At 42.4% G+C, this 20,653-nt stretch overlaps 1 protein-coding gene across 4 annotated transcripts in view; it reads right to left on the bottom strand.

Moving 5' to 3' along the window:
- Window positions 1–8,838, bottom strand: part of ANKRD28 (ankyrin repeat domain 28) — a 139,447-nt gene extending 130,609 nt beyond the window's left edge. For all 4 annotated transcript variants that reach the window (XM_070433359.1, XM_070433360.1, XM_070433358.1 and 1 more), the window contains exon 1: window positions 8,469–8,838. Coding sequence is in view for 1 of the 4 variants with exons in the window: in XM_070433358.1 (XP_070289459.1) it covers window positions 8,469–8,495 (27 nt within the window). In the remaining 3 variants the exon portion in view is untranslated. The remainder of the gene's footprint in view (window positions 1–8,468) is intronic.
- Window positions 8,839–20,653: the final 11,815 nt, after the last annotated feature.

Raw genomic sequence — 20,653 nt, 5'->3', positions numbered from 1 at the left:
TTCTGGAAAGAGGGCGGTAGGCCAAATAAGTTTGGGAACCACTGCAATAGAAATAGAAACTTATTTCCACACAAAAACTTTGATAAAAATGTTCAGAGCAGCATTATTCACACTAGTCCCAAAGTGGAAATAACCCCAATGTCCATCAAATGTTGAGTGGTTAAATAAAATGTGGTACATGATATAATGGAAATATTATATGGGCAATGAAAATATTGATATATGCTACAATATAATGAACCTACAAAACATGCTAAGTGAAATAGGCAAATAAAGAGAGACAGAAGGTAAATTAGTAGTTGTCTAGGGCTAGGGAGGAAGTGACAGGTTTAGGGGTAAGAGGTTTCTTTCTGGAGTGATAACATGTTCCAAAATTTATTGTGGTGATACTTATACAGCTCTGTGAATATACTTGAAATCACTAAACTGTACAATTTAAATTGGTGTGTGAATTATATCTCAGAAAAACTTTAAAAAGAAAAAGCTATCAAACTTTAATACAGATACTAATGCAAGAGAAAAGACTGCTTCTCCAGACTAACTTATATTTCCTAGTATGAGACAAATTTTTGTAGGGGTTTTTGGGTACCTTAGATAACTACTTTCCGATTTACCTTTTTAAATATTTTAATTATCCTTTGCTGCTTATTATCTGTGACTTTATATCCTTTTTAAAAAATGTAATTTTTCTGATTTCAGAGAGGGAGGGAGAGAAAGAAACATTCATGATTAGAGAGAATCATTGATCGGCTGCCTCCTGCACGCCCCCTACTGGGAATCAAGCCTGCAATCTGGGCATGTGGACTGACCAAGAATCCAATGTGATCTCCTGGTTCATAGGTCAACATTCAACCATGAGTGACACAAGCCACATGCTTTATATCCTAAGACTAGAAAATAAGTTTAAGTTTATAATAAATACATTTAATTGGTAAACCATAACTAAGATTTTGAACTTAAATTTACTAGGCAAAAGTAAACTTTTCACTAAAGTTGTGGAGGCAGCAATTCTATCCAGCTTCACTTTGTATGCCAATTAGTATACACACAGGGAATGCTGGTAACTTTTTGTAAAAAATCAGTATCCTATAAAGCAGGTGGGCGAATCACCTAATAGTATAAGAACTGAGGTTGGGGAGCAGGAGTGGAAATTACTTAAAGTTCCTAAAGTACTTAGGAACTTTAATCATTGTATACACTGTATACAATGCATAATACATTAAAACATTAAATGTGTATAACATGCAACACATTAAATCAGCGGTTCTCAACCTGTGGGTTGCGACCCCTTTGGCGGTCGAACGAACCTTTCACAGGGGTTGCCTAAGACCATCCTGCATATCAAATATTTACATTACGATTCATAACAGTAGTAACATTACAGTTATGAAGTAGCAACAAAAATAATTTTATGTTTGGGTCACAACATGAGGAACTGTATTTAAAGGGCCAGAAGGTTGAGAACCACTGCATGAAATCATTATTGGTTTAAGTAACTGGAGATTTCATTAATTTTGCTTTAAAGTAGAAGCATTGCTGTGTGACTGATTTGATGTGAACTGTCCATGAGATGCATTATCCAGAACCAAAAGACTGAATCCTAAACTATTTTCTTCAGGCACAGAACATTTCCCAGGAGCATCTCACTCCAGCCCAGGTAGAGTGCACTCACTGAATATTAATTTTACAGTTGACTAGAAAAATAAAAATGAAATAATATAAAATGCAGGGAAACCTGATGTGACCCAAATCTTAACTACTTGAACTATCTGCTCTTTTTATTACTACCACTAGTGGCCTGGTACACGAATTTGTGCACACTGAAAGGAAATTAATTAGAATATTTTAATATCACTATTCATCCTTTCTCTATAAGTGTCAACCAAATTCACGATCGACAATGACAGACCGAAACACACATGCGATTGGCACCAGTAAAAGCTTTATATGTATTGTGCATGTGCGAGTCAACTTAGCCTTTTATATATAGAGGCCCGGTACACAAAATTCATGCACGGAAGCGGGTCCCCTCAGCCCAGCCTGCACCCTCTGCAATCTGGGACCCCTCGAGGATGTCCAACTGCCAGTTTAGGCCCAATCCCCGGGACCACTGGCTTTTAACTGCTCACCTGTCTACCTGCCTGCCGACTGCCCCCAACTGCCACCACTGTGGGCCTGGTCGCCCCACGCAGCCTGCTGGTTGGTCGTTTGGTTGCCCCTCACTAACCCCCCTGCCGGCCTGGTCGCCCCACACAGCCTGCTGCTCAATCGTTTAGTTGCCCCTTACTACCCCCCCTGCCAGCCTGGTCACCCCACGTGGCTGGCTGCTTAGTCATTTGGTCACCCCTCACTAACCCCCCTGCCGGCCTAGTCGCCCCACACAGCCTGTTCAGTCGTCCGTTCGGTTGTGATGGTCGCTTAGGCTTTTATTATTATAGATATAGAATAAACTTGCTTAATTAGATCTGCTTTCTGATTTAGCTAAACTTTTTCCAGACCAGTGAAGCACCCCAATTTCTCTTTCAGGCAATTGTCAGCAACACAGCAGTAAATATCAACACAAAGCATATTATTATTGTAGATCACGCAGGGAGAACAAAGGGTAAAATATTTAACTGCAGCAGTGTTTGACTATATTTGTGCAGCAAGAAAACCTGAAGTCATTTTCAAGGTCTACTATTTCTTACTTCTTTTCAGTCGGGTCAAGTTTCTAAGCTTTCTAAATCTCTGTTTTCTGGCTAATGAAAAGAAAATAGGTTTCCACCGTGTCTCTTATCTACCTACTAAAGGACTTCTGTGAGGATCAAATGAGATAAGGCATGAGAAAATGCTTCACAGACATTTGGTTAAAGTGTAAAATGTTTCCACCTGGCTATAAAGCAAGTCCTGTTCCTGGGCTGAAGAAACTCCAAGGACGCTAGTCGCTAGGGAGAGGAAGCCGGGCGTTGCTACATGACATCATTACCCGAACAGACACTTAGCATATTAGCGCGCGCTCTCTCTCTCTCTCTCTCTCTCTCTATATATATATATATATATATATGACAAATGTTTAATTGAATTTCATGTTTAATTTACCCTGGTGGAACTATGCAACAAAAAAAACTGTCAATTGTCACATGAACATAAGACACTCTTAACTATACACACAAGTGAGCCATTAATATAACAATGAGGATCCTTTAAAGATGTGTTAATTCCCATTAAAATGTTTGCTTAGTACTTAATGTACTCAGTTGGTACTAAAATGTTTTACTATTACAGCAGTAGCCACCTAACTGATCTGGGTGTCCCCGTTTGTCTTTCATAATCTACTAGAGGCCCGATGCATAAAATTCATGCAAGAGTAGGCCTTCCTTCCCTTGGCTGCCGGCACCAGCTTCCCTCTGGCACCCGAGAACTGGGCTTCCCTCGCAGCCCCTGCTTTGTCCGGAAGGTCACCTGGTCTAATTAGCATATTATGCATTTATTATTATAGATTCTTCTAAAACCTATAGTGGTTATTTAACTTTTGGATGTCATGGGCACCCTGGAAAATCTAATAAAAGTTATAAACCCTCTTGAGAAAAATACATATATGCACATTCCTCCTAATTCCTTTCTAAGACTGTAGGTTATGCTATGACTTCCCATCACCTACAAATCAAGTCCAAACTTCTTAGCCTTGCATTCAAAGTACTTCATAATGTAGTCACTGTTAATTTAGCTAATCTATCTCCTTTCCAAATACACACACTAATCTGGTCTATCGCCTCACTATCCTACCACAGATATACCATCTTCTCTTTCTGGCTTGCCATAGCTCCCTCTTGTTGCTTTCTGCACAACTGCTTGCTTTCAATAAATCTTTCCTGTAAACCTAAAATACCTCCCTTGCCATGAAGGGTTGGCTCTCTACCTACAATCAGATCATCTGATCCATTGTGAATTCTGATACAGGTTATCTGTATCTCAAGGAGCTTTTCACATTCTACACTTTATCTTACAAGGTCTCAAAATAAAAAAAACAAGCAAATAAATATCAGGAAATATACGACACAGTTTTGAACTATGTTTACATTTTTAAATAACATGTTCCAAATGTTTTCCTTAAACCCTCTTCATGTGAAGTGTCTCAGTCACTGGACATTTATGTGTATCTTTTCTCCTTTTCTAACCAATAAGATTCTTAAGGGCAGAGATGGTTAACTACTGCACCCTGTATCCCCTACAGTCTCCAACACAAACCAAGGGAACCACTCAATGAAGAATAGTTCTTGAATATCTGGGCATCAGTGTTTTTCAGGCATTTCATACATTCTGTGTCCCCAATGATAAGATTTTTCAAAAATCATCTATTTTTTCCTACCAAAAGTCAAATAATGTTCTACCCTTAGTGAATACTTGATCAAGTAAGAACTTACTAACTATCCAAAATAGTGATTATTCTCATCCATCCAATATCTACTAATTGATATATGCCAACCTTGTTTAAAAAAACAAACCCTTCAACATAACAAGAATCCTTACCTACTGACCATTAACATTACACAAAAACAATGCAAGTATAAAAGCTATTATCCTTTAGCACTACTGCAAACAAAGTTTAGCTCCAGTTATAAAACAAACTCAGAAAATAGAAACAAACATCACAGATTATATATATGCACACTATAGGCAGCAGTAACACAACATAAAAGTGTAAAAACTATTTTTTAGAAACATGAGATAAAAGTTTATGACCAACTGATTCATGCTACAACATGGTGAACCTTAAAATATTATGCTAAGAGGAATAAATCATTAACGGAAGACCAAATATTATATGATTCAATTTATATGAAATATCCAGAATAGGCAAATTCATAGAGACAGAAAGTAGATTAATGGCTTCAGGGCCTAAGGGGGGAAGAGGAAATGAGGGGTGACTGTTAATAGCTTTTTGGAGTGATAACAATGTTCTGGAATTAAATACTGGTAATGGTTACACAACTTTGTGAATATACTAAAAACTACACTTAAAAAGAGTGAATTTTACGTTATACAAATTATCTCAATTTTTTAAAGTTTATGACCATTTGGGCTATTATAACTCAAAACTATTTTTTAATAGGAATCTTATTTTGTAGTTTGTTTTCTCAAACTGATCTAAAGTAGCGGTTATACTAGTAAACTGGTTCTCTACTAGCCCCCTTTTAAAATCAGAGCTTTAGAGTTTTGTCAATGAAAACTACCAACTTGCCAATATTTATCAATATATTTTTCATCAGAATACAGAATTCTGGCTTCCTAAAAAACAAACTGGAGTCCTAAAAATACCAGGCAATCTGCATAGCAACAGTGGCCCAGAGCTGAGCAGCAACTAACACACCTGGTCCTATTTGCCATGATCTACACTACTTCTTACTGTCTTTCAGATACTAAAGCCTCAAGTCACTTGCCATTTAGTTTCCCAGTTGTATGTTATCCCTGATCTAAACAAATACCACCTACCTTTCCTATTAGGGTATACTATGAATCACTACTGATAAAATGTAATCATGAAATTGGTCAAAAGGTACAAATTTCCAGCTATAAGACAAATAAGTTCTGGAGATCTAATGTATAGCATAGTGACATACTGTCATATGTCATACAGTATGTAATATTACATACTGTAATATATATTTAAATGTTATCTCCACACACAAAGAAAGTGGTTAATTGTGTGAGGGAACAGAGGTGTTAACTAGCCTTATTGTGGTAATCATTTCACAATATATACAAATATCAAATGATCATGTTGTACACCTTAAACTTACATGCCAATATCTCAATAAGGCTGGAAAATAAAATTTAAAAAATGTTATGCAAAGACAAAAATCTTGAAAGTGACACCTGTTAAATACAACCCTGTAAGTTTTACAAATTCACGCTATATAAACAGTTGAATGAGAAAAAAATCTAGGGAAAAGTTTATGTTTCTACTACAAACAGAAAACACTTTCCATTTCATTTACAATTAAAAATTACTTTCACTTACTGACAGAAAATAGTACAGTAACTTCTTATCCCCATATTAGGTGTTGGCACAAAATGAGGGACACTGTTTTATTCAGATTATTGATTGGATACGAAAACAAACTGCTTGACTCTGATTTTATGTTTAAGCCATCTAGAACACCCCCCCATGCTTATGTGCACAAAGGAAAACAACTCCTACGAATTTATAGCTTCTGTGTATTAGACCATATTTATAAAGCTAGAAGAAAACAAAACACAAGATGAATATGGAAATAACATAGAAATGTAGATTCTACTACTTCCTATCTCAAGTATAATGAGGATTGAGCTAAATGCTGTGTCAAGTACTTTCCAGTTTTATTTCTGTGTACTTCTCCAGATCTCCTCTCCTCCAAAGAAAATAACTGCTACTCCTATAGATGGGAAATGTTGAAACAGTACTTGTATTCCAATTTATTTTTACCATCATATCTAAAGCTAATAAAATATCAACATATAAGATGAGTTCTGAAAGCTATTCCCCTTAGACAAAAAACAAACTCACTTCTCAAAGTCTTTCAAAAGAGAGACCAGATGAGCCAATTACTTAATAGTCAGAGGTAAACCTCATGTTCGACCCCCTTTGAGCCATGCCACGTCATTAACTTGTCCACGTATCCTCAAGTATTCAGGTGACATTTCACACATCACTACAACTGAGTATTAACAGGCACTATATAAAACTGGAGTAGCATCACAATTGCTTCATAATTGCAATTCCTAAACACACAAATGCAAAGGGTATAACTGGACTTTATGTCTGCCTGAAAACACAATCCAGTTTAGTTTCAACCTGATGGTGAATAAAATGGGATGCTCTCCTCAAAGCTCACCAAATTTCTAATGTATGCAACGATTCAAACTTTTTCAAAAGTGTTAAGACTAGGAACAAAATAAAAATAAAGTATTACCTCAACTATAACTTATGGAAGCACGAAGTGCCATTACGATTGATAAAGATTAGTGGAGAACATGATCTTGAGTTTCACACCATCAAGAGTATAAGGTGAGCTAACTGTACAGGAATTAGCAGGAATTGGTTTATGCTTTAACAGTGGTTTATCTTTTATTCTTTAACAGTGCTGTCCCATAGGACTTTCTGATGATATAATTCCTTATCTGTGCTGTCCAACACATGATCCATTGTCACATGTGGCTACTGAGGACTTGAAATGTGGCTAGAACTGAGGAACTCAATTTTTTATTTTAATTAATTTAAATTGCCACATGTGGCTAGTGGCTATCATATTGGACGATGCAGTTGCATAATTTGAAACACAATGTATAAACTTGAGTAAACAGTAGAGTTTTTCAAAGTACCATGCATGTCCTGATGATGTTAAAGTAAAAACCTTCCACCTGAGTTCAGTCATCAGCCTAAGCATAAAAAAGAACTCACTTATGACTGCCTACATATAAAATAAGACTCACTATGAAATAAGAATTCACGATCCTGCTTAGATTCCGAATTTAAGGTACAAGATTCACAAACAGACAATATTAAAAAACACATCTAAAGTTTTCCCCAATGTTTTTACAACAAGGGTAAAAACTTTCGGAATCGTTTCCCAATGCATGCAAGTTACTTTCCCTTCTTATCTATTCAATATCTTCTGTTCAGAAAAACAAATGGTAAAAACAAATGTTCAGCACTACTAAGTCGTTAAATTGCGAATCGTTAAATTTCACGTTAATTTCTTTTTTTTTTTCCTTAAAGGAGAGATATGCCTGGAAACTGCCGCATGGCCTGGAAGCCTTGTTACCCATCTTTCCATGTTTGCAGGTGCACAAACCATCCTGATACAGTTACAATTGCGTTGCTAGACACAAAGTATTTTTTCAGTCCGAGAGAGTCACTCCTCTTTTCGGCACTTCAGACATTCTTGGACCGGCTCTTCCCAAGTCAAGAAAAGTAACCAAGATGGTGCACAAGATGTCAAAAGAAAAGCCTGGCCACTTGCACCCTGAATAAGCGAAAAACCAACCGCCTCTGACCCGGAGGGAGTGAGCCTCGCACTATGCGGCGCGGCAAACCGGCGAGCAAGGTCGTGACCCCGGGTCACGGCCGCCAGCACCCCTCCCGCCCCGCGGCGGGCAGCCACCTGTTAGGCCCGAGCCTCACCTGGCAGGAAGGCGCACACCCGGCAGCGCGCCGGACGCGGGCGCCCAGGCGGCGAGCGCGGGACCCGCCCCTCTGGCGGCGGCGGCGAGCCCCCCAGCGGCACGTGGGCTTCCCCCGGCCCGGGCTTCGCTGACAGGAGGGTCGCCCGCGGCCCCCGGGGGCTCGCCCGCCGCTCGCCCGCCGCCGGGGCGGCACCCAGCCTCCCTCGCAGCCACCCCGCCGAGAGGGCGCCCAGGCGGCCCGCACCGCTGGCCCGCTCGCCCCCCCCTTCCTTCCTCCCTCCCTCCCCGGTCGGCGCGATCCCGCCCCGCCGCCCCTCACCTACCTGGTCACGGAGTTTGAGGAACGCCATGGCGGTCGCCGCCGCCGCCGCCGCCCCAGTAGCCTCGGCCGCTGCCCGGGGCCGGCGGGTCGGCGGCCGGCTGCGCTCCGGGGTCCGCGGGAGGGGGCGGCACCGCCTCCCGAGCCGCCTGCCGCCGCTACCGAGAGGTGAGGATCCCGGCCGGTCCCGCCTCCTCCTCGGAGGACTCCCCGCCCTCTTCCTTCCTTTCTTTCTCTTGCCCTGAGCTGCCCGCACACGCAGCCGCCGCTGCAGCCGCCGCCGCCTCACGCCCCCTTCCCGAAATACCCTGGCAGCCCCCGCGCCGCGCCGTTCCAGCCCGCGGCAGCGGCGGCATCCAAACTCCACTCCACAATATTACCACCACCGCCCGCCGCGATTGGCGGCCGCGCGGGGGAGAGGCCAGAGTAAGCCGGGCGCCCATTGGCCACGCCGCCGCGCCCGCCGGGGGCCACCCCCCGCCTCCCGGGGAGGGAGGGGGCGGGGAGGAGGAAACTGCGAGGAGTGGGCGCGGAGCACGGGCGCGCGCGGGGCGGGGAGGGGGCGGGAGCGGCGCCGGGGGAGGGGCGGCCAGGTGCTCCTTGGCGCGCGCCCTGGGCGCGGTGGGCGGAGCCCGAGGCTGGAGTTGGGGGTGGGGGGGTTACCGGGAAGGTGCTCGGTAACCACGCGCTTGCACGTGGAGGTGGAGTGCAGACGCTCCCCCAAGCCGGGAAGGTCGAAGGTACGGGGTGAGAGGCCGGAAGGGGCGTGAGTGATGGGCACCTGGAGGCTGCCGCCTTCCTGGAAGCGTCTCTAGGGTTTTGGGGGGCAAACCGGACTCGACAGTGGAGGGAGAGTGGGAATGCGCCCTGAGCTTGGAGAGCATGAAAGAGCCGAGGGAGTGGGGTGAGAGGTGGTCCCCGGGAGGCTGCTGCCCTCCCGGGGGTGGCGGGCAGGGCCAAAGGGAGCGGGGGAGGGGGAGCATGAACGAGCCGGATCTTGCACGGCGAAGAAGGAATGCCTTCACCGGCACACACTCCTCGAATTGGGGAGGTTGGAGGAGGTGCGGGAAGGCGAGAGGTGACGCCGGGCTGCAACCTTGTGGGAGGTGGCGGATGTTGGAACTCGGGCGGAAAGCGGCATCTTTGCAGCCAAACAGGTTGTAGACGCCCGAGCCTTTCTCTACCCGCCGTCCCAATCCGAAGCAAGGCTGTGCTTCTCTCCAAAGTCCCCCTGCCAGGCTTGATTCTTTTTTCTTTCTTCTTTTCGCATCTGAAAGGTTTTGCCTCCCACTCGAGAGAAATCAAAGGATGTGCCGGGTTTCCAATAAATAGCACCTTTGGATGTAGAAGAGGAATGGCTCCCTCACCCTGCTACGCACACCCCCACGCCACCCCACAGCTCTGCCAAGGCTTTTCTTCGGCAGCCGCACACTGTTACCATTCCCGGCTTGTGTGGGAGAAGACTGTTGTGCGCCTGTGTCTGTCCGCCTGGGCAGCTCCAGCCCCTGGTTAATAAAAAAGGTACAGATGGTTAAGACACGAATGTGTGACGTCAGGCTCGGCTTTTAAAAGTCCCTTGTTCCCTACATCGTTTGTGTCTCCTGAGACAGACTATTCAGAGGATCGATTTGAGTCTAATGGCAGTCATGAGAACGAGGGACCCATGCCAGGACTGTCAGTATATCGCAATGCTGTACTTATAACAAAAAAGTTTATCTTTTAACATTTTTTAACACATAAAAAATGAAAATATCAGAGTGCAAAATGATTCTATCGAAACAATTTCTTATCTAAAATTACATTCCTCATCATAAATTATGCGTTCTACTTAAAATGGAGGGATTCTCATAGCTGGGAGGTAACAATCAGGATGAAGTTAAAAAAGAAGTAATGCTATCAACAATAAAAAAATATATTTAGAAATATATAAATAAATAAATATAATTGGAGAAGTGAAAGGATTTTTATGAATTTGTCTTTGAAATTATTTGTCTATGAGTAACTCATTTCATTTGCAATTTGCTTTGATTTCCACCCCCACCCCTCCCCGAAGTCTGTGCATAATTGGGAATTCTTGAGAAGTGAGGAAATCAAGTCCACAGATTACTTTCAAATGAGTGAAATGCTGTATGAATGCTAAAGTTAACAACTTATGAAGTTGGAATATTACCTTTGTATGCATTTAAATAAAAAATTATTTTAAAAAAGAAAAGTCAAAATGTTCTCGCATCACATTATTTTGAGTACATCTCTCTCTTCATCAATTGCAGCAGATGAAATAGGTATGTATACTAATTGTTACTTAGTCTCTATCAGTTCACTGAGGGTAAAAGAGTTCATGTGAAAGCATTTGAGATCTCCAGAACTAGAGTACTTTTACTAGAGTACTTTGTGATTGTAAGTTACCTTGTGAAAATTTCCCATGTGCTCTAACCAATAAAGTTCTCTTAGTCAAAGAGTGTAAGAATTTACCCATTTCATACATGAGCCTGTTAAGCACTGTGGATGTCTGAGCAGGAATTAATACATTCCTCTCTCCCTGGTCCCACCCCCAATTATCTCTCCTCTGGGTTAAATAAAAGTTCTTGAATTTTGAAGCACAACAGGAACTTGATTAGGAACATGGCGAAGATTAACTTTTGGGAAAACACAAGTGCATTTTACTAGATTTTATGATTGAGTTAGTGAAACTTTTTAGAGTTCTTCTGAAATTTTCTAATGAACAATAATTATTGAAAATGATTTAGTCTGGCCGGCATGGCTCAGTGGTTGAGCGTCAACCTATGAACCAGGAGGTCAAGGTTCGATTCGAGGTGTGATTAGGTGCATCTTTGCAGCCAAACAGGTTGTAGACGCCCGAGCCTTTCTCTACCCGCCGTCCCAATCCGAAGCAAGGCTGTGCTTCTCTCCAAAGTCCCCCTGCCAGGCTTGATTCTTTTTTCTTTCTTCTTTTCGCATCTGAAAGGTTTTGCCTCCCACTCGAGAGAAATCAAAGGATGTGCCGGGTTTCCAATAAATAGCCGGAGAGAAAATTTCAGAAGAACTCTAAAAAGTTTCACTAACTCAATCATAAAATCTAGTAAAATGCACTTGTGTTTTCCCAAAAGTTAATCTTCGCCATGTTCCTAATCAAGTTCCTGTTGTGCTTCAAAATTCAAGAACTTTTATTTAACCCAGAGGAGAGATAATTGTGATTTTAATCACACCAAAGATGCCGCTAATCGCACATGCCTGGGTTGCGGGCTCCATACCCAGTGTGGGGCGTGCAGGAGGCAACCAATCAATGATTCTTATCATTGATGTTTCTGTCTCTCCCTCTCTGAAATCAATAAAAGTATATTTTTAAAAAGTGACTTATAATGTACCATCTCTGACAACCTTGCCAATAGTATTCTCTGAGCTCTCCTCATTGACGATGCTTAATACCTAGCCAGCTTCTCACCCTTCTACACTCTGAACACCGTTTGCATCATAAATTCACCATTTACTAGTATAGAAACTAAGCTTAACATTACCTAGACTACTCATCTCACCAAATCAAATAAGATAATACTATGAAAGGTGGGAACTCTGCAGGACCATTCAAATTTAGTATTGCAGCAACTACATTTCCGTAGCTGGAGAAAGGGTAACAACCATTCTAAAATATAGGAATAAGAAATCTATATAATTAAGCAATAAAATGAAAAGATTCATCTTCAAATTCTGATATTTTAAAATCTTTATTAAAAGGTATTTCTGCTTATTATAAACTATTCAAATGTTAAAGGAATCTATAGTATTGAAAAGTCCCACATCATTAAAGCTAATGAGGCCAAGGTGTTAATAATATCTCTCCCACCCTTATTTTTCCTCCCCTCTTTTCTAAATGTCACTTTCTCCCTTAGTACAGCCAGCAGTTCTACTCACTTTTTAAGTACTCTGCAGTCATAAAGGAAACTTCAAATTTTAAAAGTCTCAGTTGAACTAGGCCCGTGGTTGGCAAACTGTGGCTTGCAAGCCACATGTGGCTCTTTGGCCCTTTGAGTGTGGCTCTTCCTAAGCCTTAGGAGTACCCTAATTAAGTTAATAACAATGTACCTACCTATATAGTTTAAGTTTAAAAAATTTGGCTCTCTTCAAAAGAAATTTCAATTGTTGTACTGTTGATATTTGGCTCTGTTGACTAATGAGTTTGCTGGCCACTGGACTAGGCTCATGTGTCCATGCCTCAGTCAATCACAACAACCAAGGAATTGATAACTTCCATTCAGAATTAATGTCTAAAATGGTGGGAGGAAAGATGTCATATAGGTGACCACCAGGGAAATTTCTGTGAGCTAGGGCACCACTCCAAATGTTATTTACTGTGCTACTGTGTTGTGTACTTGTCAGCACCTTATATGCTTTAACTCTTAAGTTTTTCAATAATCTCAACAAGTTCTTTTTGTTAGGAAACTCTGGCTCAAAGAAGTTGTGTGCCTGTAGTTACCCAACTAATCACTGGCAGGGTGTCTGGATGCATGAGGGCCTTAAAAGCCAGAAGAGTAGCTTACGTGGTAAGAAATAGACAACTATTGATGACTTTTGAGTGAAATAATCCCTACATTATAAAAATTATTTTTATGGAGAGCCTGAAATACATGGAAATGCATACACTAAACTGCCAAAGCAGCAAAGATAAGTTCAGAAACCTAGAGAATAGAATTAGAAGACCTGATATACATCTAAGAGTTTCTGGAGGAGAGAAAATAGAGTATAAAGCAAAAACAACATCCATAGAGATGATGTGTGAGAATTTTTCAGACTTGGAAAAGAACATGAGTTATCTGGTCAAAGGAAGATGCTAAGGCTCAAACAGACTAAATAGTTTTAATTGAAACCTGTACATCTTAGTGACATTACAAAATACCAAACACAGTAAGAAAATTTTAAAAGTTACTACTGAGAAAAGTAAATTACCCTAAAAGACATGACAGTCATCCTGTCAGCATATTTATCAGCAACAATAGGTTACAGAAGACAATGGAAAATATATCCAAAGTATTAATAGTCCATAACTGAGAAACTAAAATTCTATACCTAGCTAAACCATCTTTCAAGAGAAAGAACAAAATAAACACATTTACAAACTTTAGAACTTACAGGTGCTCATTAAAAGAAATACTAAAGAACATACTCTGAAAAGAAAAAAAAAAAAGCTGAACCGTAAAGGAATAAGTGAGATTGCAGAAGGATAAGTAAATAATACGTAAGTAAATATCTTGGTTAATATAAGTCAGTAGTATTTTTTAAAATATATTTTTAGTGATTTCAGAGAGGAAAGGAGAGGGAGAGAAAGATAGAAACATCAATGATAAGAGAGAATCATTGATTGGCTGCCTCTTGCACACCCTCCACTGAGGATTGAGCCCACAAACTGGGCATGTGCCCTGATCAGGAATTAAAACACAACCTCCTGGTTCATAGGTCGATACTCAACCACTGAGCCATGCTGGCCAGGCAAATCAGTAGTATTTCTTTTTTTAAAATATATTTTATTGATTTTTTACAGAGAGGGAGGGAGAAGGATAGAGAGTTAGAAACATCGATGGGAGAGAAACATTGATCCGCCGCCTCCTGCACACCTCCTACTAGGGATGTGTCGGCAACCAAGGTACATGCCCCCAACCGGAATCGAACCCAGGACCCCTCAGTCCACAGGCCAACACTCTATCCACCAAGCCAAACCAGTTAGGGCCAGTAGTATTTCTTAATGTGCCAGTATTCTGGAATTTTAAAACCAAGTGAAATTAAAATATTAGCCATTAAAAATACAGTAGATGATGGCAGAAGGGAGTTTTGAGTTAGTGAAGAGACTCCTTTTATTAAGTGAGATATTCCTTAACTTTAGATTCTGACAAGTTATTTTATTGGTTAAGGTTTGTTGTTGCAAAGAATAGAATTGAAGCAAGAATTTCTTAAATTGATATTCAACAACTCCCAGAGTTATTGGGAGAGTTTAAAAAAAAACCCAGCTTGGGTTAAGCGTCTAGAAAAGAGTGCCCTAAGCCATGCAACAGAACATAAACTGCTGCTCGTCCCATCAAGTATCAAATGCCAAGAGCTCAACTTTTCTTCATCTACTCCTATTGTCAACATCAATTCCAATTCTGTCAGAAACTTGACCTTGCAACCGCTGCGACCTCCACAAACTGGATCTACCTGCACCAGGAAAATGGAAGCTGACTGCATAGTTTGTATCCTCACATTTCCACAGTGCTTCTTAATTAGCAGAGCCTATGTCATAGGCCTGCCTCCCAGCTGCAACGGAGGCAGGAAATTAGAGTTCTGAATTCAATTTTATGCTGGGGAGGTGGAATCTGTAACCAGGGAATTATCCCAACTTTAGAAGGCTCTTTAAAAGATTACTACATTAAAAAGATGAAATATTACCATTTGTGACAACGTGGATGGATCTTGAGAGTATTATGTTAAGTGAAATAAGTCAGACAGAAAAGGACCCAAAACATTGGATTTTACTTATGTGGAATATAAAACAAAAAATAACATGAACAAAAAAAACCCAAACTCATAGATACAGACAACAGAATGGTAGTTACCAGAAGGGGAGGGGAGAGGGTGAAGTGGGTCAAATATATGGTAAGGGAAAGAAACCAGACTTTGGGTGGTGAGCATGAAATAGAGTACATTGATGTCAAATTATAATGTTCACCTGAAATTTATATAATGTTATTAACCAATATCACCTAATAAATTTAATAATTAAAAAAGATCTTGAATATGACAGAGTTCATTATGGATATGCATGTTAAACTTTGAAGGATATTCACCAAAATAAGAGAAATAGAGTGTGTAGCTTCCACGACTACAGAAGGGATGTGGGGGGAAGTAACCTAGAGAAAAGTTAGTTACTGGATCAACAGGCAATAAAGAAGGAATAAAAAAGCAAATTAAAAGTAAGATAAATAGTAAACTCAAATAAGATTGTAGGAAGAAGTCCAAGCATACTATTTACTACTAGTGGCCTGGTGCACGGATTTGTGCACATTGAAAGGAAATTAATTAGAAGGTGGCCAACGGGGCGGGACTGGGAGAGAGGGCTGGACACGCCCTGGAGCCAACCTCCTGCGGCCCTTCCCAGGCCTGCCGCACCTAGGGCAGCACCGCTGCTGGAAGGACATCCGCGGTCACCGCAGCTCGGCAGTAAACCAGATTTGGGCCAACAGTGCCCCAGCAACAGCATAACCCACGGCTGAAGGTGGAATTGCACGGACCTGCAGGAATCGGGCTCCCTCTTCTCTGGGTTCATCACCTGAGAACTGCCACTGCCAAGTCACCGCAGCTTGGCAGCTCCTGCATTGAGTATCTGCCCCCTGGTGGTCGGTGCCCGTCAGTCATACCTACCAGATGGGGCATTCTGATGGTTGCTTACCCTTTTGTATATGTAGATTATTTAAAATCCTTACTCAAGGTTTTAAATTTGTTTTCATTGATTTTTAGAGAAAGAGGAAGGGAGAGAGAGAGAGAGAGAGAGAGAAAACAAAACAAAACACATCGATTGGCTTCTCCCATTCACACCCCAACCAGGGATCAAACCTGCAACCTAGGTATGTGCCCTGACCAGGAATTCGAATCCACAACCTTTTTTTGGTGTAGGGGATGACGCTCCAACCAACCGAGCCACCTGGCCAGGACCAAGCATGTTATTAATCACAATAAGTACAATAGTTTAGGCTTGTCCATTAAAAACAACAACAACAATACAGCCTGGCCCATGTGGCTCATTGGTTGAGCATCAACTCATGAACCAAGAAGTCAAGATTTCATTACTGGTCAAGGCACATGCCCAGATTATGGGCTCAATAGCCAGTAGGGGGCATGCAGGAGTCAACTGATCAGTGATTCTCATCATTGATGTTTCTATCTCTCCCTCTCCCTTCCTCTCTCTGAAATCAATAAAAAAAAACACATTTTTTTTAAAAAGAGTCAAACCCTGTGTTTTTTAAAAAAACTATCACTGTACATTTATAAATGAAAATAAGAATTTTTAATATTGTAGCAAAAATTTTTATGCAATAGTTGTAATTTTTGACTATTGACTATTAAGATTGCTTTGCACAGTTTTAATTTGCATGGTCATGTTTCTGCTCCTGCACTACCATGCAAAGTAAGGATTTCCTATGTATCTGTAGAACAAGAAGAAATTCAAAATGAGAAATGTACTAATGCTTTGACAATGTAAGAGTATTTAAAGTATAACTGGAGTTTGGAGAAAGATAAGAGGTGCAATAATATTGTAGACACATCTGCCAATGCAAAACAGTAACTCACATAGCTATTTCGAAGGTGTGTGGTACATTTGAGACAGATTATGTGGGTACTCATTTGCCCAGAGGGCAGAGTGTAAAAAGGAAAGGATGGAGAATAGGAGTGAATCACTATATAATGCCTCATCCTCAGAAACCATGTCAGACAACGTCAAGCTATCCTAACTTTGCTTCTTTAAGGAATGAGCCTGCACCAATTAGAAGGCCATTGGCTGCAAGTACCTCAGGCCTCCAGCTTTTTTTTTTTTTTTTTGCTGGGCATTTCTCTTGGCTTTGCCTCCTACTTGCGAATGGGCTCTATTTTAGGCTGGCAACAAATCGTGACAGCTGTACCACGCATCTCATCCAAATGCCACGTCGTCCAGAGGCAGATAGGGGCTGTCTCTCCCAGAGTCTCCTTCTCAGGAGTAAGCAGAAGCCCTCTAGCCTATTGGCCAGAACTGGGCAATGTGCTACTGTATCAGTCAGGGTCTAGGATGGAAAACTAAAGCCACTCTATGCACGCTTGGTATAAAGAACTGAACACAGAATTGGGGGCATACACGCTTTCTGGGAGAGCCAAGCGAGTTCAAACACTCTACCCCTAGCTGCTTTGGCTCAGTGGATAGAGCGTCAGCCTGCGGACTGAAGGGTCCGGGGTTTGATTCCAGTCAAGGGCACATGCCTGGGCTGCAGGTCAATCCCCAGTAGGAGGCGTGCAGGAGGCAGCCGATCAGATCAATGATTCTCTCTCATCATTGATGTTTCTATCTCTCTCTCTCTCCCTCTCATTTCCTCTCTAAAATCAATTTTAAAAAATTAAAAAAACAAAACAAAAAAACTCTATCCTTGAAGATCAGAGGAGTTGACTCTCAAAGAGCATAGTCTGAAACACCTTAGTGTGTAATTCGTCAAGTTTGTGCCAGAAAGCTGCTAGGAATCTCTCAACTGCTTACCTTTACAGCTACCACCATCTCTAGAGGAAATAACACCAGCCTCTTTGCAAATTTTGCCCTCTTGTGAGCAATTATCTGGAACAGGACAGGGACAGTGACTCTAGGAAGCATGATCCTAGACTTGGGAGGAAACAGTGGTGGTACCATGGTGGCAGGAGGCCTTCCAGCACACCTACTCTGAAACCAGCCCCCACAAAGGGGACCAGGCCACTGGGCTTGGCTTAGGTCCCTTAGGAGTTCCTTTTCATGCAGGAGGGTAGGGGCAAGTCAGTCAACTGTGTCACCTGGAGGAGGATTGAAACTCAACCCTACCCCCCAAATCAGTGCTTCACTAAATGAGGAAAAAGCTGTTTGGACAACCAGCAGGGTCTGCTACATGCTGTATCACACCGTAGTCATAATTTCTTTGCAAATAAACACATTTGTTACCAAAGTAGCTAGCTATGTATTTTAAAGGAATATGTTACATGACATTCACCATGCATACCTGTGATTACCCACAAGGTACAATCTCCTGCAAGCAATTCAAATGCCAGGCTAAATTGTAAAATTACAGTCAGCCCATTAGTAATTTATAGTGTTAGAGCATTCAGTAAAAAGTTAAAGCTCCTTTTAGGAAATTTTTCCATTAGCTCTTCTCCTCCCAGGAACCAGCCAGATTTATTCGTCTGCTGCTCCTTTATATGCCTCACCAGCACCCCAAGCACATCCTAGATTTAATGCACTTATTTGCAGGGCTCAAATGTACAAGGTCGCCATCCCCCCCTTCCTGCTGCTCATCTTCCTGATCTCCATTCAGCAGTTGTTTTACATCCCAGTTAATGCCACTCCAGTTTCCTTAGAGACTGAGGGACCAGTTTGCTCCTGGGAGAAGGAAAGCTGATGGCTGCAAACCCACTTGAGGGCCAGAGGAAAGAAAGAATACAAGTGTTAAGGATGCTATTTTCTGATTCTCTCACTAGGGCTGTTTATAGTAAATCCTTTGTTATAAGAAAGTCCTGAAAACAAGCCTTATTTGGGGGTATCAGGAAAGTTATGTACGTGCAGGTGCTAGGGAGTGGCATCTATTCTAGAAGGGCCCTACAGCTCTGCGTTTCCTCCTACATGCCTCCTCGAATATGCAGGCTGCATATGTATTTATAACTCTGTACTTAAAAAGTGAATTTTATTAGCAGAGATAACTGTCTTAATTCCAGCAACTGCATTCTGAAGAGCAACCAGAGACTATAGGCACCAGGATTACCTATATTCCATCAAATCTTGTGCAAATGGGGTGGGGGGGGGGATTATGAGTCACTAACTGGGCATAGAGAAGGATGGAGGAAGGGCTAGAATGGACCATCTTTGTGGGGGACTCTGGAGGTCCAGAGACATGTCCAAATGCTTCTTCCAGGGAGTGATTATGACCTGGTGGCAGCCCTCAGTAAATGTTTGTTGAGTGAATGAGCGAATGAAATGTCGACCCTGGAATGTGCAATGGCTCCTGAATTGTTCTCTGTGTGTGCACATCTCCCCTTCCTATTCAAACATTTATTCTAAATCAGCGGAGCCCCAGCTGTACAATTAAAGAGTCCCACTCACAATCGCTGTGAGCCAACTGAGGCTCTAAGCCCGCCGTTCTCAGCCTTGGCTGCACATTAGAATCACTCTGGGGGCCAGTGGGGGAGTGTTTGAAAATCCCAGCACCCAGGCCTTACCTCAGACAATTACAACCAGAATCTCTGGGGCTGAGGCCTAGGCAGCGGATCTCCCAGGTCCAGAACCAAGCTAGCGTGGAGACTGCTCTGGCTCAGGAATGAGGAGACCTAGATGATATCCCTCAGGACAGAAAAGCACCAGGGCCACTTTCACCAAGGCCCCAAGTGCAGGCAGAAAAGAAGAAATTCTGATGGGACCCAGGAATGGGTTTTTGTACTCACCTGGAATTTGAGGAGGGGAGGGTGTGTCGCATGTCTAGGGAACACATAACGCTTCAAACAATAAAATGATGCCACCCTGTGAATAGAGATGGGAAGCTATTGAATATCCCATCCTGCCCTGGTTAGTGACCCCTCTCCAGCCTTCAGCCCTGCGCGCCCCCCCCCCCCCCCCCCCCCCCACACACACACACTATGCCTGCAGCCTCAGTGCAGGGACCCAAGTTCTTCTCTCTGGGGACTTTATACTGTTGCTGGGAAAGGTAGGTTTCTGTTTGGGGTGTAGACATCTCGGGGTGGGGGGTGGCTGAGCTTGCACTGGGGACAGGGGAGCTATGACTCAGGGGAAATTCTAAGTTGCTACAAGCTTCAGCAAGCCGGTGTCGGTGGGAGGCGAGAAAGGCAAACAGAGGGCTGAAAACCGTGCCAGGAACCTGCCTAGCGGATAATCAAAACTTGGCTATAAATAACCAACGGACCCGTGAACGTGTTAGCGAAGATGTTTTCTACAGCAGCGTATAGGCAAAACGAGTGCTCCCCGTGAGTAAATCCTCCAACTGTTCCAGGAGGCCAAATAAAACTACAGAACACCTGTCTGCTGGCGGTGCCTTTACATAAAGAGCTTTTCAAGCAAACTGAAAGCTACCTTCACAGACACCAAAAGAACCCAACATTTTAATCGTGTAAGGGAAATATTTCTAAAATGGGTTCTCTTCCTCCCAGGGGTGGTGAATAGAGTGCACAGTCATTTATTGGCTGTTTTTTTTGGTGGTCCAGGAAGCAGAACTCAGATTTGCTCCTGAACCACCCTTCTCACACACCTTCCGTGGGGCTCCAGGGGTGGAGCAGGAGACCTGGGCTGCAGCCACCAGCGTGCCTGTTTCCCCTGGCTCCAGGCCACGGCTCTAATGTGTGGGCTCTGAGACAACTATTTCCCTGCATTTAGATATATTTTGAATAGATACACTTACTGCAAATCTGGTCTGTAGATAAGTGAAGAGTACTGAAATGAATGTATTATGATTTCTT

Source organism: Myotis yumanensis, unplaced genomic scaffold, assembly GCF_028538775.1.
Source record: "Myotis yumanensis isolate MYYU_CA2020_CCGP unplaced genomic scaffold, mMyoYum1.0.hap1 SCAF_14, whole genome shotgun sequence".
Lineage (NCBI taxonomy): Eukaryota > Metazoa > Chordata > Mammalia > Chiroptera > Vespertilionidae > Myotis > Myotis yumanensis.
Note: the sequence above shows the minus strand (reverse complement) of the source record. Positions and strands in the feature narration are given on the sequence as shown.